At 36.4% G+C, this 25,865-nt stretch overlaps 1 protein-coding gene across 1 annotated transcript in view; it reads left to right on the top strand.

The window, feature by feature from the left end:
* LOC135838361 (zinc finger and SCAN domain-containing protein 2-like) overlaps positions 1–25,865 on the top strand; it is a 196,232-nt gene that overhangs the window by 68,116 nt on the left and 102,251 nt on the right. The window contains exons 2-5 of the mRNA XM_065353954.1: positions 3,473–3,611; positions 6,223–6,363; positions 20,343–20,639; positions 20,874–21,043. Of these exons, the coding sequence (XP_065210026.1) occupies positions 3,473–3,611; positions 6,223–6,363; positions 20,343–20,639; positions 20,874–21,043 (747 nt within the window). The remainder of the gene's footprint in view (positions 1–3,472; positions 3,612–6,222; positions 6,364–20,342; positions 20,640–20,873; positions 21,044–25,865) is intronic.

Genomic DNA, 25,865 nt, shown 5'->3' with positions numbered 1-25,865 from the left:
GAAACGGGCTAGAGGTCTGCGATTTGCGCCATTGGTCATACCTTCAAAAGGCCTTTCCACAGGAAAAATTTCAAAAAAATCGCCAACCCCCTTACCACTTCTCGGCTGAATTGACGTGGAATGCTCCCCCCCCCAGGTGGTAAGATATCAATTTTTCGAAAACTAAAGGGGAGGCGGGAATACCTAGGTTTTTTCAATTTCTTTTCACTGAAGAAAAAAAATCAAAATAATTGTAAAAATTTCAATGATTAAAAATTTAAATTTAAAAAATCTTTTCAGTCAAAAAATTTTTAGGCTTAAATTTATTCAATTTTCAAGATGAATGGGGAGAGTAAGATAAATGAAAAATTCAACATTTTGATCAAAAAACTATATGAAAAAGGGCAAACGCAGAATAGACTCCCCTTCAAGACGCGAAATTTTCATCTCCATCGATCCCTTTTCCTCTTATAACACAATAGCTCGAATTCGTAAACTCGTGAATTAAACTCTCACATAAAATCATCAATGTATTATTTTATTTGTTTCATTACAAAATGAAAAAAATTTAAGAAATTTTCAATGAATTTCGAGGTTATTATCATCTTAATTCTGAAGTTCATCTATCAAGAAGTAGTAACCCAGGTCAAATCACCTCCTTTTTACCACCCCCTCCTCCCACTCTCCACCCAAAAAAAACTTTCCAGAACATTTTCATCAATACAAGATCACCTTCCCCAAACAATTTCTACAGCTCTATTCCAACCCTCTCCCATCCCTTTACCTACCATCCCTTCTTTAAATCTCACCACCATCTCATCTCATGATTATTATTAAACATCGACGAAGACGCTGCCACTCGAAAAAGACCCGATTTATTTACAACTCGTCCAGCGGAACCAGTTTACACTATACACACTTTTAAAAAATCATAATCTCTTTTCAACAGCCTCATCAAAAAACATATTTATTTCAATTTCCGTAACAATAAAAAAACAATATATCAAACCGAAAGTACCTCTGTGTATACACATAAACATCAACCAAGACAACAAAAGTCAACATACGAGTACAACAGGCAGAAAAGAAAAATATACACAGGTGGGGAAGTCACTTTGCCGATGCCGATACGCATTAAAAATCAACAACATCCAACTAGTCCACCGGTTCAGTTCTTTTCCCCGTGTTTGGCCACAGATTGATGGAAATTTAATGTCTTTAACACCTCTATATAATACATATAACAAGCCAACTGTTTTCTCTCGTTGGCTATACTACGTATAAATGTGTATTTATCTCCTCTAAGAAAAACGCTACCGTTAATTTCGTTTTTAAATTCTTCATCGCGGTTAACATGCTTTTTCAATCTTATACTCTGATCGCTACTCGTTTATTATTTCACCCCCCTCTTCATCTCCGCACTCCGCCTGTCGATTTACTATAGGTATTTGGAGAGTCTCGAAGGAAATTTCGACCTATCGGTAGCGCCTTTTTGGATAAAATACTGGTTTTCCTTTCAACAATATTAAATCCAATAAAACTGATACGATTACATTCGTATACAAGTGTATTATATGTAGAGAGAGAAGTGCTTTAGTTGGCGTATACTAGATTGCACAGCTTTGCATAAGTTACTCGTGGACAGGCGAAAAGATTCAGCATCGTATATAGAGATTCTCTCTGTCTCGTACTATAGGTAGCTAGTAGTACGTATGTTCGTTAATAACAGGTTAATTACACGCAACGTTTGGAAATTTTTTTACATGTATTATGCGTATAAATAGAGTAAACAGCTCGAGAAATATAGGAAGACGCGAAGAGGTGAGAGTAAAAAAGAAGTAAAATACCTAAGTATAACGTAGACTACTATACGATATACGAGTAGCTAAACATCTACATCCAGCTCTCTGGTCTTCTCTCGCAGAGTACCTATGGCTCATTTGATATTTCCAATGCATGCAATTTATTTGTCCCGCGCGTTGTAATAATTTGCGTCGTTTATAAATGATTCATGAAGACGTTGTCTCAACAATAAATACTTGTTATATTTAACGGATTATAAGTTTTATAACTCGGAGGCGGGATAAGATAAAACAACTGGTTACAACTGACTTTAGCCGCTGCTAGCCATTTGATAATATGCAATTATCCGCCGCGTAACCGCGTACCTACTGTATCAGCTACGCTACCAGTCGATATTTCGCCGTGAAATAAATTTCATCTTTTCCAGATCGTATACGCTCGAGTTTTTTTTTTTTTTTTACTTCTTCAATAGCCATCTTCTATCTCTTCTTCGAGCATGAATACGATGGCGCGATCGCGTTTCATCGTTGGAGCTGCGTGTTTCTTTCGTTTTGCTCGCCCAACTCTTCTTCTAATTTTTTTTTTCAATATACATTTACACGCTACTGTTTTCTAATATTTAAGTAGAAATATCGGAGCTACTGTAATGCATACTTACTGATTTATGGTTTGTTGTATCTTCAATGAAAACCGTGCGAATAGGTTACGTGAATTCTTCAGATTTTGAGGCTCAAGAGACTTGGACTGAAAAAGCGAGCGAAAATTCGAAATCAGCGTCTCTAAAAACCTAACAAACCATAGGTCACACGAATTTTTCAATTTTTTGAAAAGGGAGGGTTAATTCTGGAGCTTAGGGGGCCCGTACTGAAAAATTGAGTAGAAATTCAAAATCAGCGCCTCCGAAACTCTAATAAACCATAGGTCACACGAATTTTTCTATTTTTTGAAATTGGGGGGCTCAATTCTGGACCTTAGGGGACCCGTACTGAAAAATTGAGTGGAAATTCGAAATCGGCGCCTCTAAAACTCTAATAAAGCATAGGTCACTCAAATTTTTCAATTTTTTGAAATTTTGGGTCTTAATAGGGGGTCTGTGGGGGAGATGAGGGCGGGAATCCAAAAATTTGAGTAGAAATTCGAAATCACTACTATCGAAAACATGGCAAACGATATGTCATACAATTTTTGACTTTTTTCCAAACGTTGATTAAATGGCCAAATTGGGGGGGGGGTAGGGGAGGAGGATTCATTAAAGGAACCGTTAGAACAAAACATTCTCAAAATACATACATAAATCTATTGAATTCGATACAACCCAGTTGACCAAATGCATGTTTCAGACTAAAATAAATAGGAAAAATTCTTCAAATTTTTGGCATTTTGACGCCTTTTTGGGGGCATTTTCAGGAGATTACCCTCAAATTGAATTTTAAAACCACCGCAATCAGAATCAATCCCAGTTGAGTTCAATAATGTAATCTATCTGTTTGTCAGATTTTAGTCCGATTTTTCAATTTTTTGCACCCAAAACTGCAGAAAAAACATCAAAAACATCCCCCTCCCTTCAAATGAACCGCTTCTCTTCATTCCAAGTCCCATATTAATAAATGGTTATGGTCGATACATCTTAATCATATCTAAAATACATACAAACAATTTCTAATGTAAATGTTTTTCCTTTTTGTTACAGATACGAAACAGATTCGGTTGCTACGATGAAATTATGGAAATAAATAGAAGACAAGTCAGACACTGTAATTGGATACGATTTTTAAGAATAGCCTCTGAACCTTCTGATGAAGTTAATGTAGTTGGAGAAAAAATAAAAGGTAAGATTTTTATGAAATTTAGAAAATAATAAATACATAGTTACATACTTTAATCAAACCAAACCAAACCAAACCAAACCAAACCAAACCAAAACCAAAAAAAAAAACCCAAGCCCAGTCAAACCAAACCAAACCAAACCAAACCAAACCAAACCAAACCAAAACCAAAACCAAAACCAAAATCAAAAAACCCAAAACCGAAATCAAAGCCAAACCCACCAAACCAAACCGATTCAATCTAACCAGACTATAAAACGGGAACTAAAACCAAAACCCAAAACAGCCAAAAACCAGAAAAAAATGGTACAAATTCAAAACCGAATTTGAAACCAAAAAAAGAAACGTAATTTTTTGATAACCGAAACTGAAAACAACCCCTGGAGTGTTATTTTGTCAAAACTAGAACCAAAAGCAAAACCATAACCAACTGAAAAATTCAAATCGATTCTGAAAATTAATTTTGGTATTGAAATTTTGAAATTTAAACTACATACTTACTAGAATCTTCAGCACCTCTTTAGCCAATTTCATTTAGGAAACATCATGTTTATTATGCTTGTTGTGATTTGTATGTATGCAAGTCTATATATAATTATGATCTCTCACACGAAAAAATCGCTTCCCTCTCCCCAAAAAGAAAACTCAAAGCATGAATCCAGGACTCCAAGCTTGAAAAAACCTTCCCTCTCTCTCAAAATAGGAAAACCGAAACCTCTAAAACCAAAAACCAGAGCTGATAACAAAACCCTATAACTTAAAACCACAAGTAATATTTTTGGAAAACCCATTATCAAGAACAAAAATCAAAACTGCAAACTTTTCAAAGCCAGAACCACATCAAATCCGTAACCTATGCTAATGTTTAATGCCCTGAATCCAACCTGGAACGAACCAAAACCAAAACCCAAAACCCAAACTAAACCAAATTAAACTAAACTGAACCAAAAACCAAACCAAGACCAAACCGAACTTTATCAAGCCAAAATGAACCGACCAAATTGAATCGAGCCGAATCTAATCAAATCAAACCGAACTGAATCGAATTCAATCAAACCGAATCGAACCAAACCGAAAACCGAACAAAACCAAACCAAAAACCGAACCAAACCAAAAAACAAACCAACACCAAACCAGATCTAATCAACACAAACTGAACTGAATCGAACCAAACCAAGACCAAACCAAACTTTATCAAACCAAAATGAACCCACCAAATTAATCGAACTGAATCTAATCAAATCAAACTGAACTGAATGGAATTCAATCACACCAAATCGAACCATACTGAACCAAACCCAAAACCAAACCCAAATAAACCTAACCAAACCAAACCACAAACCAAACCAACCAAAATGAATCCAAAACCTGGAAAATTTCAATATTTCTGGTGAAACCCAAACCAAACCAAACCAAGCCAAACCAAACCAAACCAAACCAAACCAAACCAAACCAAACCAAAAACTGAACCAAGCCCAAAATCGAACCAAAACCAAAAAGAAACCAAACACTAAACAAACCAAACCAAACCAACCAAACTGCGAACCAAACCCAAACCAAAAACACAGAACAATCTTATAAAACCCAACCCAACTGAAGTGGAACTTACTTAAAAACCCTTCAAATAGTGCCCAAAACCAGCTCAGCTCTGGAACAGAAACCAATCACCTTTCTTTTAAACCCAAAAAATACTCAAACTCGTAACACAGGGTGTCCAACAACAAAACTTGCAGACAAAAAGTCATGACTTTTTCATGGCTTATTTTTCACATTTTGACCCATGAAAATATCCCCCCCCCCTTCCTACTCCTTCTCACCGCAAAAAAATAAAAGATAAATATCCAACTGAAACTGCGAGGAAATTTTTTTCAATTTGTACAGGCAAGTAGGTATTTTAGTTTTCATTTTTCTGACTTTTTGAACAAATTTCTCATTTTTTTCATTTCATGGGGTTTTTTAAAAATTTTCAAGTGTGTTTCGAACAAAATTCATGACTTTTTCACGACTTTCATGACTGTTAGACATCTTGTAACACTTGGATGACACCCTAGTCATTGAGTTACCTCTTCCCCCTCCATAATTCACACTTAGATACTTCATACATCAATCTTGACATCAGAATACGAATAACAGATATGAAAGCGAATTTGAGGCCTCATAAGGTATCTGCAGATTCCACCAGGTCTTCAATGAAGTGATGAGGTACAAAAATCCACTTTTGATTTTTGAAAGTACAATATTTATGATGGGTTGGGATGGAAAAGTAGGGATTTGAAAACAGATCGGGATATCATCTTCATCAAACAATCACACCCGTGTTCCAAGATTTCTATGGTATCTATACCATAAATTCCACAATAAACTCTATCCTCCACCTTCTTATCCGAACACAACACCTCGGATACATTTCAACACACCATAAATCACTCTCCAGAGTCCAGACACAGATGAAAAAAAAATCACTCCACTTTCAATTTCTTACCCCCACCATCAACCCATATAGAAATAAACTCTAATCCATCACCAGTTCTGGTTATAGCTTATTGCTCATCATCATCCTCGAGCACCAGCAGTAATAATTTATCATCGGTATTTTTTCTTTCTTTTCCAACAGGCGAGCCGATATATAGAGCTGTTAAAACGATACCAGCGAATTCAGAATTAGTTGTTCGTTACATACCCGAACGACCTGAAGAAATATTCTTCATGCCAGTGCATTTCTTTCGTCACAACATCTACCGCAGAACCATAGAAGGTAAGTTCGCAGTTCGCACCACATTTATATACAATATACATGCTCGAGTCCAATCGACCATAAAGAAAGAAGAAATAAAATATAAAAAAACACGCAAAAAAATGCAGCACGTTTGAAAACGACCAAATTCTTTTCATATTATCAGTACCTAGGTATTCGAGATAACTTGCTTCTTCGCCTCGAACTTACTCGTACTACTACGTGCGGTGTAGGTACGTCTTCCAACATAGCACCAACGAGTAGTCGAGATCTCATTTCATATATATATTCGGTCATAATAATTCATAGGCGTCGATACGCGATATTCTTCGTGATTCTGGTACGACCTCATTGTATTCGGGATGCTCTTTTACAAGTAATAATAATATTGACGACGTCATCGACGAAATGTAACCTATAAGATATGTCACACACATCATACAAAGATGAAAGAATTTGTTATGCGATATGGTTGAATGGATAGTCCAGTCTCTCTTCCAGTACCTAGTAGGTACATATTATGGAGTTTTGCTCGACGACACATTAGCCCGATATCAGACAACGATGACCATGTAGTACGAGACTCATATACACCTATTATTCCATATATCTTACCTACCTACCCCTTACCGTCAACTACGACAAAAAAAAAGAGAAGAAAAACACTCGTATAATTAAACCAACGACGAAGACGACGCTTAAACGAAGCGAGACATCAGAACCTTGATACCTGTAAAGATCGATATTCCACACACAACACATAAGAGAGAATACACAAGCCATCTTCACACATAGCCGGTGTGGTCAATTGGTCTATTGAAGTAGCAGAACGAACCCACCAAAGCCAAAGTAATATGGTGAGTGTGTGCGGTACTGGCACAATTTGTCAAGGAGATGGTGTTTATGATCGCTGATAGCGCCCGCGCCGATCCACTACATCATCGCAGCATCTTCCACAATGTATCTATGGCTCGTGCGTATCTAATTCTTCTCTCGTTAACAACGTCTTGCTTGCTTGCTGGCTCTATTTTTTTTTTTTTTTTTCACCATCATCAGCAATGTACTCGAGAATCTACTATAGCGTACAACTCACCCAATCGACATGCAACCATCTTTCCAACTCGGCTGTACCGTCTTGTACGTGTTCGTGTCCAGTTTTTCCCGAGCGCATAGGCAAGTTTTCTTCTTTGGCATATCCTTATTGCTCTCGAGCCGTTGCATATTCTATTTTTATATGGTATTAGATACCCGCAATGTGGACGAAATAATCTACCAATAAGATGCGTGAAACACGAATTTCCATCCAGTGATTCGCGGTACTCTCTGTGCACAAGGGACCTGGACCTGGTGCGTTGTAATGGATGATTATGTGTGTTTTTTTTTCTCTTCATCGTCGTCGCTGATCATGGATCGGCAATGACCAGAGAACATTGTGTGTATTCGTGCCGGCCGCTACCGATCGAGATATAGAATCCTTTTCTAGGTCATTATCTTCGGCATGGAAACCATCGGATTGTAAATTTTCCATTCTATGGGGTTTTTGCATGTCCCATATACTTTAAGATTTTCCAATTCATTATGGTTAAAAGTTTGGAACGTGGCGACATAAGGCATGTGAAGTTGATCAAAGTTGCATTAATTTCAGGCAATCAGTATTCAAAATTTTGAAATTAATAAAACTCGAATTAAAATGGTTCAAAACTGAGAAAAAATGACACCTAAAATGTCAAAATTTCTTCAATAATTTGTAAAGAACGACAAAAACTGGTGAAATATTGAGAAAAGTTTTGGAAAATATGGCAAAAATGTGGGGAAAAAATCACCGGTATTGTTGAATAATTGGTTTTAAGTTGAGAAAAATATAATAGAATGCCAAAATTATTCGAAAAATGATTGAAAACCACGAAAATAAAATTGATAAAGCAAAAAAGGAAAAAAAATTGATAAAATATTATCAAAATTGGATAACAATTGGGGATTTTTTGTGGGGGAGCGCAGGGGGACTGCATCACCCTAAAGGACCCATAAACACTAAAAAAATAAAAGAATTAAAAAATAATAATTTTGGTAACTTTTTCAAAACATTTTGATTTTTTTTTCAGTTAAAAATTATTTAAATACTAAATATTTCAAGGTTGTCCCATTGAAAATTTTGGAATTATGGGACATTATTACTCAAAGAGCAAAAAAAGTAATCAAAATTTTTCATTCCAAAAAAAGTTCAAAATTTTTTTAAGCAAAAAAAAATAATTTAGGTGTTCTAATTTTTTTTCTCAAATAGGTACCGTGGCGGGAGGGGGGAGGTATGAGAATTAGGGACTTGTAATTTCAATTTAACGTCCTCCTAAGGAAGGAAATACCAAAAAAAAGCCTGGATTACATTGATACAAAAAATTCCATAAAATTCATGAAAAAATAGCAGAACCCACATAAATGACATTCAATGAGTAGGCACATTTTTTCCTTCATAATGACGATAAAATGATAAATCTGTCTGTAAAGAAGTCAGCTCGATTAAAATTTTAATATTTTGACATGACATATACCTATCAATCAAGTAGGTACTTACATTATAAAATTTGATGCTCGAAATTTACATCTGCTACATATACCTACTACGTCGACTAGGGTGCACCTTATTTTGCAAAGTAGCAATTTTTCGCCCCCCCCCCCCTCCCAAGTAGTTAGTTCGAATCCTTTTCTCACGAGAAAAATTTCCCGGTCCTTCAATCATAGATAGTGATCCCTTACCAAGGAGCCTCCTGAATTAAAAAAAATAAAAATGAATCAAAATCAGGGAGAATTTTTGAAAATATCACATCAGATTTTCACAATGAAAAATTTTCGTTAGACAATGATGTTGGCTCTCTTGTATGGAGCCCCTCCTCCCTAAATTTGGGGGAAATGAATGAAAAATAATTTTAAAAAGCACCAGGATGGCACGACAGACAGTTTGCAACCCACTCTGAAAAAATTATGTATCTCTGAAAATTCTCATTTTCCGTACTTACTAATACTTATCAGAAAATCAAGTTTCCAAGCTATTAAATTCTATCATCACCTCCCCTCCCCCCAAATGAAAACAGAAAAATTTCAACTGTATTCATTTTGATGTACATTTTCTCTCTCATTATAATACAGGGTGTCTACCAGATGGCGAAAGTCGCGAGAAAGTTGCGATTTTTACCAAAAATCACCAAAAAGTCGCGAAAAATCGTCCAGACTTTAAATTTAAAAAACTTCTCGTATTTTTGTTCAATGCCTCAATAATGGTAGTGATGCCACATTGGCATTTCAAATAACTAACAATAAGTATAAAAATTCAAAATTTCAAAAGCTTTCGCCCTCACCTTGCTCGGGCATATCATTTTCTTTCTTTTTTTTTTTTTTGACCAAGACCAAAGGTTCAAAGTTTAGTTTTGAAGGTAGCAAAATTGACTTCTCATTTCAAAAATTATGTTTTTTCACTTCTAAGGAATTGCGAATTTTCGTCTTTCGAGTGCTTTGGCTCTCACTTCGTTTGAGCCATTTATGTGTATTTTCAGAAATAGGTACCTATTGTAATTTTCTGGAAATTGTTGTTAGATTGCTGAAAGAGCAGGACCCTCGAGGGGGGGGCAAAGAGGCAGTTTACCCGGGATTCACTCAAATTTTTTGCTATGTCCATAGAGCATGTGTTTCATACATTTTTTCATGTCACATGGAAACTATTGAAGTTGTCCAAACTCCTCCCCCCCCCAGTGTGAGCTTTATAGGGATTTGACAAGACAACTGTCGCGCTCTAGGAAATTGTAGTAAAAAACACCGGAACTAACGAAAGGTCCCGTTGTTATCAGCAATTTTCAACAATTTTCCTTCAATTTTCACAACAATACATTCCAATGTTTATTCGGGGACCTTTCATCAGCCAATCAGAAACAAGGCGACACTAGCGCGGCGACCCTCTGTCAAGTTCCTATTGGAAACCTAGGTTTTTTTCGTTAAAAAGAGGAGAAAAGTTGCGGAAAAGATCGCGAAAACTTGCGGAAAAAGATCGCAAAAAGTCGCGATTTTTGAATATCAAATTTCGGTAGACATCCTGTAATAAATGTAATAAATTCTGGATGGATTTCAGTTTTAGGCGAAGATTCATGAATAACTAAGCCATCAAAAACTTCATAATGCCCTCATTGCCCTCATTGAAAAAAAAAAAAAGAAACTTTACGAGAGGGTGAGAAAGTTGAAAATTGTATTAACTTTGCAAAATAAAGTACACTCTGATGCATTGCTGAATCTACTTTCGTTGGTCTTGGCACATCGGTGCATTTTATTAAATTAAAAAATTTTCATTTTTCTCAAATAGCTAGGCTAAAACGACGACGCGACGTTGGTCATTCCATAACAGAAGCACAGCATCGTATGATAATTTAAAACGATACAGTCGATGGTTTAACAACCTCTCGATGAGTATTTATTTTGATTGCATAAGAATTCCTAATCGAATTTATGGCGTGAGATGTACTTTTGGTGGGTACTCGGGAGCTGTTCGATTCGTTTTTTTTTTCTCTTAATTTCTATAATTAGAAGGTGGCGTTAAGCCACGCGTATTTTGAGATATAGACGATGGGTGCGGCGTACCTATGTATCTGACTCGCGATACGAAAACTCACTTCGGAGTACAGGCAGAGAGGCACATTCCGGTAAAACTCGCCGTTGGCGATATTTTTTCATTTTATACTTTTTTAAACACCACGTTGCTACGCCGAAGTAATTGTAATAAACAATAATGCCTTACCTATGTGGTATCGATGATGATGATGATGCATTGAGTGAGAAAGATACCTACCTATTCGTTTACTGCGCGGAGTTGGCTGGACGACGATGATTTCCTATTACGATAGATTCGAGAGAGACTTGCACGGGTCTCTCGATGCACATTGATTGCTTATAATTGCATATTAGGGGTATACGATGTACTCGTACGGCGCACACGTATCGTATACTACGTATATGGAGGACTGGAGGTACCTACGCGAGATATTGGACGCGTTATTTTCATTATTAGTAATTTTTTTGTTTGATCGAAAAAGAATATAGTATGTAGCTATACGGAGAAGATGAGGAGGAAGCAGGAATTAGAAGGGAAAAAACTGGTTATCGGCTATATTAATTACGTGTATGTTACACGAAGAAGAAAACGAATGAAATTAAACGAGAAAGATGGAAAGAGAGAAGACCGAGTTGGTAAGGCTATCGAACGCGTATAAGAGTATATTATATTGAGGAGACTGCAGCATGTATGTATGTATGTAGAGTGTGTATGGAAGTACATATAGAAGATAAATTATAGGTTTTCCGAGAGTTGGTAGCCAGATTCGTACTTTAGTTTAATTAGACCACTTGATATGGAATTTAATATCGGTTGGCAGACGATTTGGGCGTTGCTACCGAGCGTATATATCGCATCGTATCGTATCCTATCGTATATGTATATTGTATATACTGTAAGGCTTGTAGGTACGTACACTCTGTAGATGTATCTAGTAGGTATATGTGCGTGTAGTGGGTATATTAACCGGCGCGTAATTACTGTTACCGAGTTGTCTTATAAGCAGAAGAAGGTAATGTCGAAGCGAGACGGAGAGAGATAAAAATGCCGAACAGCCAGAGAGAAGATGTGGTCGACGTCGCGAGTAGTGCTAGTGCAGCCAAGTAGCCGGAGTAGTAGCAGCAGCAGGAGGTAGAAAAGGCGGCAGCCAAGAAGTAAACTCCATTATCATTATAGAGTACGTATATCAACTTCATTATTATCGATTGAAAACAGTAGCAACGACGTATCCGGCGCGGTAAACAAAATAAGCTAGCTTCGGGGTAATCAACGACTAGTAAAAGGTGAACTTCCTCCATGTACCTGCAATTCACCATCAGCATTGCCTTCATCATAGGCCGCAGAAACATACTGGTTAACACGCAGCCAGTTATCTCTTCCTGATACTTTCATCTCACGTCAGGTGTACGAGAATATGTATTGTAATGACAATATTTCCATGAGATTAAAACACTGGTGTTGGAAATCAGTACGTTGCAGGAAGAGATGATTTGAACAATGAAGAGATCTGCAGACACATTATTGCCAAAAACAAGAGTTGCCAGTGTCATCAAAGCACCAACTTTTGGAATAGTAGTAATATAAAATTTTTGTGGATAGTCTGAGTCGAGGACTGTCCTGGAAGGCAGATTTAAACAACTGAAGGAATATTTTCAATATTGTCCATCACTGAACTTCAGAGTTCAGTTGGAGATTGTCATGTAGATAAGTTAAAGCCAGCTCTTTGGGAACTGCATCATTGGAAACACCTACCCAGTTCAGTTGCTGGCATAACATGATCAAATTCTATGAAGACTCACACAAGTCTGCAAAGAATAGACTCCTATGTCATTACTAGATAGCTTTGATTTTGAGGCCACCTTTCAAAGACGGTGAAAAAGTTTTTTGAGTGAGACATATCAAGTCACTACCAGAAGGTATTCATATCAGTTGAAAATATCACTATGAACAAATATAAATGGCAAATAGCCATCTTAAGGAATAAAATAAGACCAAAATGAAAGTGGCTGCTAGAACAAACCTGAACCAAAAGCTGGTATATAGGCAGCAGATGGGGGGCTAAGCCCAGAGCTGTGGGACCCACACGATTTCGGGATTGGATTTCAGTTTCCAGTTTGAAATTGTTTCATTTTGGGATTTGCTCTTCTAAATTTTCATTTCGGTTTCAGGATTCGTTTTGGGATTTAAAAAATTGTTTCGGTTCCGAGATTTTCATTTCATCCAATTTCAAGCGCAAATTGACTAATGAACCCTGCAAGGGTCTAGAAAATGGGAGATATTGACGTGAAAAATCCAATGGTGTAATTATAGTTTAATGTTTTAAATGCATATTTTGCTTAATTTGTCGAGTAATTTTTATCATAATCTGAATCATTGACGATAAATGATGTAAAATGACCATTTATCAAAAGAAAATTACAGAAAAAATGCCAAAATTGAAATCCCAAAACCAAAACGATTTTGTTTTGGTTCCGGGATTGTTTCGGGTTTAAAATTATATTGGTTCTGGGATTTTTTTGGTTTTGGGATCAAGAAAAATAACAGTTCAGTTTTGGGATTGGATTTGAATTGGGATTTAATCGGTTCTGGTTTAGGGATTGTTTCAGTCCCACAGCTTTGGCTAGACCACATGTCCTGTTCACTAGTGATCTGCACGGGCCTGTCTGAAACCCCGCGGGCCGAGCCCGATAAAAGTTGGGTCGGGTTGGGTCGGGCCGGGCTTGTCGGGCTTTCTCGGGCTCAGGTTTCAGTACATCACTGGTACTCAACGCATGCGCTGTGAGTACTCATAAATAAAGAAGTGTAGCACCATGTTCACGTCACAACAATGCCTATTGTTGGGAAAACATCTCGTCGCATCACGCCAACGTTGCAACAAAATTTATCGGAAGTGTTGAAAAATTATTGTCGGGTCGGGCTCGGGCCTGTCGGGCTTGTTTTGGGCTTTTGGGTCTGGTCAGGCTTTTTGCCCGAGTACTCAGGCCGGGTCGGGTAAGCCCGCGGGCTTGCCCGACCCGCGCAGACCACTACTGTGCACATCAGTGCTAGCGCTGTGTTATTCAGTTGCAGAATATGCATGCCCAGTATAAGAATGATCAGCGCATACTAAAAAACTAGATGTAACCCTAAATGAAGCCTGTCAAATTCAATTAGTGACAGAGTGCCTCAGACCAACTCCACTCACAGCTCTGCACTGTCTCGCAGTGATTGCACCACCGGAGATACATAGGGAGGTGGCTGCTAGAGCAAAAAAAAAAACTAAAGCAACACACAACCCCCTACACCCCATGCATGGCTACAACGAATTACCAGAGAACAGACTAAAATCCAGATACCATTTCCTAAAAACAGTAAATGAATTAAGTGCTCCTGCCAATGTTGAACGCTGTCAAATCTGGAATACAGCATCAAGTAGCAATATTATGAGTGAATCATTGCCTCAAGGCGGCCAACTGAAATACAACCTTTGGAAAATGCTGAATAGACTGAGAAGTGGAACAACACACTCAAAATTTGCTGAAATTGCAAAAATTCTCATTTTGTTGCCCAAAATTGCTAAAAAAAAGCTTTTTTTTCAATAAAAGATTCAAAATAGTTCAACTTTTTTAACAATGATTGCCAAAAAGTACATAATGATTTTTGCAAAAATTGTACAAGTTTCTAGATAGTTCCATAAATTGAGATTTTTTACTTATTGAAGAATTTTCATCAAACATTTTTTCCCCTTACTGCTATATTTTCAAATCATTTTTTTTGAGAGGGGGGGGGGCTAAAATGTTTAAGATTTTTTTTACAAAAATAACCAGCAACTTTGGAAGGAGGAAGCAGAAAAAATTATGAAAATATTTTTCACTACCTGACACAAACACCTGAGCACCTAATACAGGTTCCATGGTCAGGAAAAGCAGTTCGTTCTGAAAAATGCGAGTAAAAATTCTTTCTCAGATTCAAAGGTCTTTTTTCCAAATTAATTGTCATTTTGTTTTCTTCGTTCTCTTGAAAATTTTCAAATATTTTTTTGTGGTGACTTTTTTGCTGGTGGGAGGGGGAGGGGACAGAATTAGTATTAGCTCATCATCAATTTGAATTTTTTTTTTTTTGATTTTGAGATGACTTGGAAAATGATATTGTGAAGAGGAAAATTGATGAAGATAAATAATTTTCTCATAGCTTGGTGTTGATGCATTCTACTTTCATTCAACTAATGCAGCTCGACCGAATTTTCAAAAAAATTTCCTCGTTCAAAAAGTGATGAAGATGCGGATTTGTTTGTTGTCGAATTTCACAGCGACATATTCATCAGAATTTTTCACACTCCAAAACTAGTTTGCACTGAATTGGCACCCAATGCATTTTGCACCCATGGTCGTTGGTCAAAGTACGATATGAGACTACAAAACAGTCTGCGATGGTCTTTCGGCATTAAAAATTAGAAAGGCTGGCCGCAATGTATGCATTATGTTAGCATAAAGGTGTCAGCAGCAAGTAAACCCATACCTATCTCGGGTGTAGTGTTCACAAATAGCTCAAAGAAGGCTGCGGAGATAAAATGAATCTTTGTACCGCCTCGTGTGCATGCAGTTCTTATCCTATCATTTTGAAATACCAGTAACACCGCTCGGCAGATATTTGCTACTGCAGTACGTATAGTGTACGTACATTACATAGGTAGAGGTACTACTATAAGAGTACACGTATATGGTAAAATTGAAGCAAAATGTGCTCATTGTACTGTCTTTAGAAATCCCTGCCGGCCTCGTCACGCCTCTCTCGATCGGGTATTTATGTATGGCGGTAGCGGCTACCGTGCGTACTTGAATGTCAATCGCGGCTTGATTTGAATATATTCGTCGTTGGTTGATGGTGAGTAGTATGTAATGTACCTACGTCGGACGTCTCTCACTCACTCACTCAGCCAAGAGAGAGATAATCGGCAGCCTAGTAGATTCTCTCTGGTGTACTATCCTCTATCTATACTCGTATATAAATTCATAAGTCAATCGTTGCTTGTGTTTTACTATTAACGAATATGGAATAGGTATTGGATGCTATTATTGTTGTTGCGTATCATCGCCATTGCGTTGTTTTTGTAAGGTACTTACGAGGAGTACCTACATATACCTCTATAATAAAAGGCTATATACTCGCGTCGGAACATATCACAGAGAGACGAACACATTGCCCAGTCAATTGTCGTATATCTTTCACTTTTAATCGGTACTGGTTCGTTTATGGAAATATATCGTTTATATTGTACGCCATCACCATTGATCAATGACGTTCCGTTCCTCGCTCGACGTCCCTCTTGGCTCGTCTTCCGATCACGTAATACGGTTTCTTTTTTGCTTTCGGTTTTGATGATGGGTATCGCGCCGAGATGAGCCATGCGTGTGTGTGAAAACGAGAGAGAATCTTCTGCAATTTTTGCGCACAGTCTGGAGTCCCTCGATCTTAATCTTGTTTCGAATGTGATTGCCAAAAGCACTGATAGAAACTATCAATAAATGACGTAAATTGGAAAAATAAGAGCAGGATTTTTTTTTTGGAATTATAGGCCAAAAAATGATCATTTGGCAAATTTTTGGCAAAAAAAGTGAGTCCATTTTGTTGAAAACATAGACCTTGATAATTTTAGCAAAAAATACCTGTTTTAGCAATTATTAGTTATTGGTAAAAAAAAGTAGATAATATTTTTTCTCATTTTTTGTCAAAAAAGTTGAGCTAAGTATCTTGAAATTTTTTGATCAAAAATGGAAACTTTTTGGTAGTTTTTGGTGAAAAAGTCAAACTTTTGATTACTTACCTAATTTTTTAGTTACTAATAAGCGAGGTTTTTTGTCATTTTTTTGTCAATTTTAGATAATTCTTGGCATAAAAAAAGTGAGACTTTCGTGTATTTTTTTGGAAAAAAATGGGGCTTTGAAATTTATTGCAAAAAATCACAATTTTCAGCAAGAAAGCAGGTTCTTGCTAATTTAAAAAAAAAACAAGATTGTAACTTTTCGTAACCAAACTATATAACGCTAAAAAGGCAGTGCAGCGTAGCCCGGGGGGGGGTGAATAAATACTTTCGCATATTATTCACAGTAAATATTTTTAACACTTTTTCTTGCTTTCTGCAAAAAGTAGAGCCAACGTTTGGAAAAATTAAACTTTTAAAAATTAAAAAAAAGTAACTACATTTTTTTTTTCATTTTATGTCAAAAAAGTTGGACTAGGTATTTTGCAATTTTTCGATCAAAAACTGAAACATTTTGGTACCTATTTTTTGGTAAAAAAAAGCTAAGCTTTTGAGTAGGTACTCAATTTTTCAGTTGCTAATAAGCAAGGATTTTCTGTAAATTTTTAGCAAAAGCAAGATTTTTTGACAATTTTAGACAATCAATTGGCAAAAAAAGTGAGATTTTCGTGTACTTTTTCAAAAAAAATTTGACTTTGGAATTTAAATTGAATTTTTAAAAATTAAAAAAAAGTAAGGAATATTTTTTTCATTTTTTGTCAAAAAAGTTGGACTACCTATTTTGCAATTTTTCCATCAAAAACCAGTCCAATAACTAAACTTTTTGAGGAGACTGGAATACTTCCATTATCACAAAGGAGAGATCAGCTTATGTTAAAGTGGTACCTGAAAGTGAAAAATTCTCCTAAACACCCAAATTTTTACAAAATGTTTCACTCTCCACTGGAAGAAAAGTACACTACTTATCGCCCCATTGGCTGTCGTTGCAGAGATCTTCTTGCTAGTTTATCCATAGATCATGATGACACAAATGCCATAAAATATCAAGTGCAGAAAATGAAGCTATGTTCTAACGTAAAAACTACAACATACAGAAAAAGTAGGAGAGAAGAAGTAGTACTAACTAGATTACGAATTGGACATTCTGCCTACACCCACTCTCCACTTTTCAAAGATAAGAAACTAGAACAATGTGACCCTTGTGGAGTGCCAATCACTATCATGCACTTGATAAATTGCTGTTCCAAATATGAGGAAGATAGAGAGCAGATTTTAAGGGGGCTTACTTATGAAGACATTCATACAGATGATGAAGATATTTGTCAAAAATTTTTCACCTTCTTAAGACATATTGAAATTTATGACCTTATTTAATGAAACTTTATTTATTCATTTATTTATTTATCTATTTATTATTTTCAATGTTATTGGTTTGTGAATTGTTCTTCTTTTTACTTTTGTTATCTTTTTCATTTATTATTTGTTTATTCGCCTACTTATTTAATTGGTATCTGATTGTCTATTGGTGGTTTATACATTTTGCTCTTTTGAGCCACTATATTATTATTATATGTAAAAAAATTTTGTGAACAAACTGTGGACGCTAAAAGGCCTAGATTCTAAGGCGTCCTTAAATAAAGATTTATTCGATTCGATTTCGATTCGAAAACTTTCTGGTGGTTTTAGGTAAAAAAGCTAAGCTTTTGAGTATTAAATTTTTTGGTTGCTAATAAGCGAGATTTGTTGTCAACTTTTAGCAAAAAGCGAGACTTTTTGGCAATTTTGGACAATTTTTGGCAAAAAAAAGCGATATTTTCGTGAATATATATTTTTTTTGAAAAAAAGTTGGAATTTGGAATTTAAAATTGAATTTCCAAGAACCTACTAGCCCTGTAGTATTTCATTTTTTTGAATTTTCGATTCACAGGAGGGAAAGGAGCTTCGAATAATAGAGACCATACATTGTTTAGAAATCTGGGAGAGGTTTTTTTTTTCAAAAATGGAATAGAGAGCCTCCGTAAACTGCAAAAATTCATGGACTTGGATGCAAAGAATAAATGAACCTCACCCCCTCCCTCTCCAAACTATAGTTCAAATACTCAGCCCGAAAGTCACAAAATGGGAGGAGATCGAAGTTAAAACCTCCTTAAATTCTCCATGAATCCAACGGTTTCGTTATTACTGCCCTTCTTCTCCTCCTCCGCCAAATGAAAATTAGATCTACCAAGTTATTGGAATTTTAGTAGGCAGGGAAAAGCTTTCAAATTGAGATTCGATTGGAAATTGTATTTTACATTCCATCAACAGTCCAACACTCATCAACGATAATAAAGATGATAATAAAAATAAAACATGACTCTGACTCACCGAAAAAACGTCTTCGTTTGTATGCATTTTTGATCTGAAACAAATAAGCATTTCACAATATTAACAAATTGTTCAAAAAATTTTAGATAATTCACAGAATTAGTATTCAAACAAAAAATATTACAAATTAAAAAACAATGCCTACGTTTTTTTATCCCCTGTTGTTTTAAATCTGATTCACATCATCTCGTCCATGAAAAAAAATTAGCCTTTAAATAATTAAATTTCTATACTATTTATCAATTGTGGACTAATGAACAAGGAAGCAACTGAGCCTATCTTCGTTTTCAAGAAAGAAACCCAAAACCTACTCCTTGGAGCAGATGAAAACACCAAATTTTTTTCTACAAATTCGAAATCTGCAGCATAATTTACATCTTGGTTTGGTCTAAAAAATTCAACAACACTGTACGTTTCAAGCAATAAATTTCACCACGAAGACGCTGCTAATTCATTCCAAATCATCAGATCAGATAAGCCACGATTTGAAGGCAAAAAAAAACCACACAACACAACCACCAATGAAACCCAGCATTCGCCATGAGTAAAACCCACCATGGAAGTGTGTTTATCAATAATTCGCAAATTAATCATTATCAGAGTATCGCTTTAACCATTAGTCTAGTTTTTAAAATATCGGAGGAGGAATTCTTTGGCATCGCGACTAAGTAGGTAGGTATCTTCCTAATAGAAGAAACGCAAACAGCCAGATGAAGAAAAAAGAGAAACCTCCTACCTGCGTTTAATTTGTATATACAACTGTTTGAGAAAATCGACGCGATAACTTATACACGAAAATGTACATATAATATCGTTATAATCTTATCGACTTGTGAGACTTTGATTTAGTTATGGAAAAAAGTGAATAGGAAAATTATTCATTCTGAAAATGTACCTATAGTAGTGCAGATGAGACACCAACTAAGTGGGAGAGAGAGCGTACTTCTATCTCGAAAATTTATTTACCTTTTCAACATTTTAGCTACCGAATGCGGTAGGTTGCTTAGATAAAAAAAATCTATCGCCATTAATTTCCAAACCTTACCGTATCTCAGGCTATGTAATGAGCCACTACATCGGTAGCCAATTAAGTACCCGGTCGATCGGCTGCAGGTTTTTTTTTTTTTGGTAAAAAAAAACACACGCACACTTGCAACTATATCTGAACCAAAACCCAACTTAGTATATAATGCAATCGTTGGTCGTTGATCGATTAATCGAATACGTAACCGAACTATTTCGTACGAACCTTATGCGATGATCTAAGTGATTAATCGATCTTTCGTTTATTTTTTCAATTTACAGAATCGCCTTTAGACTTGTCAACATCGTTATTATCTAGATCTCTAATAAATTCGTCATCGTCGACGTCGTCTTCACCACCCAGCGTCGATACCGACGAACGTAAATCAATATCGGAAGATTCCTCCACAGCATCTCTGGTCGGTGACATACTCTCGGAAACTACGCTAAATAAACCCCGTCATACGTCCATAAAAAGTCGAACGTGTCGCGGCGAACGAGCTTTATTACCTTGCGAAGTATGCAGAAAAGCCTTCGACAGACCTTCGCTGCTCAAAAGACACATGAGAACGCATACCGGTAAGTCTGCCATAGTACATATTATACTAGGCCATCATTTCGTATTACTTGTACATCCGTATGAGTCTAAGATGATGGTTTTTTTTTTCAACCATATTCCTATGTTCATGTACCCATAGTACATTGGCAAGCTGCCTATACTTACATATACCTCATGCCTCGTGTAATTTTTCAACATTACTCTGATGCAAATCGTCTTTGGTTTCTGTTTGTTTGCATTTGCTGTATATGCAGGAGAAAAACCGCACGTTTGCGTCGTATGTAATAAAGGCTTTTCAACGTCCAGTTCTTTAAATACGCATCGACGAATTCATAGCGGCGAAAAACCGCACCAGTGTCAAGTATGCGGCAAACGATTCACAGCTAGTTCCAATCTATATTATCATCGTATGACGCATATTAAGGTAAGTGCTCGACAGCAACAGCTTTTTTTTCTTCTCTTCTTCTTGTATTTCTCTTATTGAGCTGCTTCTTCGTCATAAACCAGAAGGAAAGGAGTCTATATTTTACTGCATGAAACTCGATCCAGTGTGTGGTGCTGGTAGATAATAACTGATTCTGAAAAAAAGGTCGTCAATTGATGGGGGGGGAGGAATCAGTTTTTCGGATTTTTCATATTTCCAACGACGAACCCTTTCACAAAAGCATCCATTGAGAAAACTCTTCAACTCCACCTTACAAATAGTCCAAAAGCATTTTCCCGCCAAAACTCAAAACACGTCCCAATTGACACCCTTACCCTTATATTTTCAAATCAACACAAAATATAGGCCAGCCCAGTTTAAATAATCGTTTCATACGTTAAAAAAAACTGCTTCTTTACCTGTCACCATCTGCTTTCCATCCATCCGTATCGATCCATAAACCACAGACAACATTTTTACGATACTAGGCTTATAAACGCATAAAACTGCTCTTTCATTACCTCTTTGGCCCTAATAAAATGAAAAAAAAAACGCATGCACGAATCGTTGACGATCGTAAAATTAAATCATCTTCGAATAAATAAGTATAGAAGTCGAGGTACTCATCGCTGCGCATCTCTTTAACTGTGCGCGTAGGCGTTGAAAATGATATGTTATCGGATGGACGCGTACGTATTTAACGCCACAAAACCAAGCCACCCGTTACCGAGAGCGAGTAACAGAGACAGAATGAGAAGGGGGGAGACCAAAAAGCAGAACAAAATCACCACATCGTAAAGGTGTTCTTAACGGCCACAAAAAAATAAATAAAACAAATCGACCAACCGAGCGAGATATTTTATGATATTTGTTTTCGAGTACTTGACTACGTATATCTACCTATGTAGTTCAACAGTGAGTTCTTTATTTCAAATTCATCGTCATTGGCAGCATTGTCCCTTGGTATCTTCTGAAGTTGCGGCTTTGGTTACAGATGATTAGAGTAGCAGAATTGGTCTATGAGGGGTTATCAAATAAAGTTTCACTCGAGAAGATCAACTATGACGAGAAAAAGTTTGCACTTTCAGGGAAATTATTTTGAGGGGGGGGGGATAATATATTTTTTGTAGTTTATTTTCCTCTTTTTCACCAAATTGTTAGGTATAGGTAATAATAAGGCTCAAGAAATATTGAAAAATTGAAACCATCAAAATAATCAAACTAAAGCCTTCTGAAGTCTCAGAGAGGGTGCTATGAACCAAAGAATTAAAAAAAAATCCATAATGAGTATTGGTTTCAAGGGAACTGATTCCAATTTTGAAACTTGTTTGACCCAAACCCCCCTCCCCCCCCAAAAAAAATTGAAAAATTTATGCTATCAAATACTTATACATATAAGTAGGTAAGCCTTCTTTTGTTACTTCTTTTTTGAGGGGCACAATAATTCTCGAAAGTTGTGAGTTCATAATTTTTTGCACCCCCTCCCCCCAAAATATCCAAACGAAAGCCTTGCTTTTTGCTTCACTTGCTTATAATGCTTTTTTTAATTTTTTTATTTGCTGAAGTCAAAAAGTGTCAATTTTTGAAAAAGTTGTCAAAAAGCATCAATTTTTTGAGGGAAATGTAAAAAGCGTCAATTTTTCGTAAAATGATCAAGAGTGCTCATTTTTTGGCACAACTGTAAAAGGGTGCCCAATCCACCCATTTTTAGAACAATGGTCAAAAAGTGTCCATTTTTGTCACCATTGTCAAAAAGTATAAATGTTGGTAAAAGTTGTCAAGAAGTGTCAATTTTTGTTACAATTATAAAAAAGTATCCATTTTTGGAACAATTGTCAAAAAGTGTCCATTTTGGCACAATTGTTAAGAAGTGCCATCTTTACTCAAAGGTGTCATTTTGATACAATAATTGTCAAAACGTCTAAAGTGCCATTTTGGCAGAATTGTCAAAGTGCCATTTTTGATAAAATAATTCAGAGTGCTCATTTTTTTGGCACAACTGTAAAAGGGTGCCTAATCTGCACATTTTTAGCACAATGGTCAAAAAGGTGTCCATTTTTGTCACCATTGTCATAAAGTATAAATGTTGGTAAAAGTTGTCAAGAAGTGTCAATTTTTGTTACAATTATCAAAAAGTATCAATTTTTGGAACAATTGTCAAAAAGTGTCCATTTTGGCACAATTGTTAAGAAGTGCCATCTTTACTTAAAGGTGTCATTTTGATACAATAATTGTCAAAACGTCAAAAGTGCCATTTTTGATAAAATAATCCAAAATGCTCATTTTTTGGCACAACTGTAAAAGGGTGCCAAATCTGCCCATTTTTAGCACAATGGTCAAAAAGTGTCCATTTTTGTCAAAATAGTGAAAAAGGGTCTATCTTTGATAAAAAAAAATTTCAAAAAGTGTCCATTTTTGTCACAATTGTCAAAAAGTATCAATATTGGTAAAAGTTGTCAAGAAGTGTCAATTTTTGTCACAATTGTAAACAAAAAGTATCAATTTTGGTAAACGGTGTCAAGAAGTGTCAATTTTGGCACAATTGACAAAGTGCCATTTTTGGCACAATTGTCAAGTAGTGTTATTTTTGGCACAATTGTCACAAAGTGTCATTTTTACTCAGAATATGCCATTTTGGTACAATTGTCAAAGTGTCATTTTGGCAGAATTGCCAAATTGCCATTTTTGGTAAATATTTCAGAATGCTCAAGGTGCCCACTCTGCCAATTTTTAGAACAATGGTCAAAAAGAGTCCATTTTTGTCACTTGAATGAAAAGTTTTAAAAGTGTTAATTTTTGTCACAATTGTCAAAAAGTATTAATTTTGGTTAAAAGTTGTCAAAAAGTGTCATTTTTTACTCAAAGGGCGCCACACAGTGGGATGTGAAAATATTTAGGAGGAAAAAAATTGAAATTTGGGGGTATAGGGGTTTTTTGATGCGCTGAACACGATTTTGAAGGTATTTTCACTCAAAACCCCAATGGGGGGTAGGGGGAGGGGGTAAAACCTCGAAATTTTGGTCATTTTCATGTGGGGTGTCTAAATGTAGGTTTTTTGATGCGCTGAACACGATTTTGAAGGTATTTTTACTCAAAACCCCAAAGGGGCCAAAGAGGGGGTAGGGGGAGGGGGTAAAAACTTGTAATTTTGAAAATATTCGTGTGGGGTGTCTAAATGTAGGTTTTCTGATGCGCTGAACACGATTTTGAAAGTATTTTTACTCAAAACCCCAAAGGGGGCAAAGGGGGGTAGGGGGAGGGGGTAAAAACTTAAAATTTTGAAAATTTTCGTGTGGGGTGTCTCAATGTAGGTTTTTTGATGCGCTGAACACGATTTTGAAAGTATTTTTACTCAAAACCCCAAAGGGGGGTAGGTAGAGGGAGTAAAATCTCGAAATTTTGTCAATTTTCATGTGGGGTGTCTAAATGTAGGTTTTTTTGATGCGCTGAACACGATTTTGAAGATATTTCCACTCAAAACCACAAAGAAATGGCAGGGGGAGGAAGTAAAAACTCGAAATTTTGAAAATTTGTGGATGTCTGTATTATCTAGTCAAATTAGCTCATATGAGAACTCAACTTGGAATGAATTGGGGGAAAATGTTTTTGCGCCAAAATGCTCAGGATGGTGTCCTAAATGACATACTAAAACCTACCCTAAATCCGCGCGCCTGAATCCGCGTGGAGCTTCTCCCCTCAGACCTCAGACCCACATTTGTGCCACCTAACACAGTTTTTCGCGATTTTCTCACGAGGAGTTGATTTTGCGTCGAAAGTAGCTTTATTTTTGTGTTCTACTCGTACGTCAAATTTCCGATCTAGTGATATATCAACTGTCCTTCTACCCCCAAGAGGGGGTGGGACTAGAACCATTCAAATAATGGGGGGTTTCCTGAAAAATACATGAGAAGGCTATAGGCGCCTAAGAGGGGTGAAATGGTCCCCGAAAGCGTTTGAGTTGATATTAGCATGGAAGATGGGTACCATTGAGAAACTTCAATTTCAGAAAAGTTGGGTTCCACAAAAAGGGGAGAGGATGTGGATCTGAAATTTTTCACGCGGAATTTTCTCAATGGTACCCATCTTCCATGCTAATATCAACTCGAACGCTTTCGGGGACCATTTCACCCCTCTTAGGCGCCTATAGCCTTCATGTATTTTTCAGGAAACCCCCCTTATTTGAATGGTTCTAGTCCCACCCCCTTGGGGGTAGAAGGACAGTTGATATATCACTAGATCGGAAATTTGACGAAGAACACAAAAATAAAGCTACTTTCGACGTAAAATCAACTCCTCGCGAGAAAATAGAAAAACTGTGCTAGAGGCGGCACAAGTGTGGGTCTGGGGGGAGAAGCTCCACGCGGATTTAGGATGGGTTTTAGTATGTCATTTAGGACAACATCCTGAGAATTTTGGCGTAAGAAAAAATTTCACCCAATTTATTCCAGGTGAAATCCATATTTGACTGTATTAGTAGGTACGAGGTACCTATGTACACAATAACATGCCTATTTTTTTATCGACTACTGAACTTTTTTTTTGGAATTACGCTAGTTTTAGGCGGCCTTCTGGCCTATAGTGTGTCAAATGTTTTTTTCTCTCGCATATTTCGCGCATTCTGTCAAAATAGGTAGGCGTAAACCCGCCCATATGCGCAGCAAGCATGTGCTCATAACATCTATGATCATATTTTTACCCACCAAACCCTTTTTTCGAAAAAATTGACGATTTATAGCAAAAATACATCAGTTTTGGTTGCATTTTTCTTGTTTTTGCCCAATGTTGCGAGTTGTAGCAAAAATTGATAAAATCATGTAAAAGT

The sequence above is a fragment of the Planococcus citri genome, chromosome 3 (genome assembly GCF_950023065.1).
Source record: "Planococcus citri chromosome 3, ihPlaCitr1.1, whole genome shotgun sequence".
In the NCBI taxonomy this organism is placed as follows: Eukaryota; Metazoa; Arthropoda; class Insecta; order Hemiptera; family Pseudococcidae; genus Planococcus; species Planococcus citri.
The sequence above is the reverse complement of the archived record's forward strand: the minus strand, read 5'-3'. Positions and strand labels throughout refer to the sequence as shown.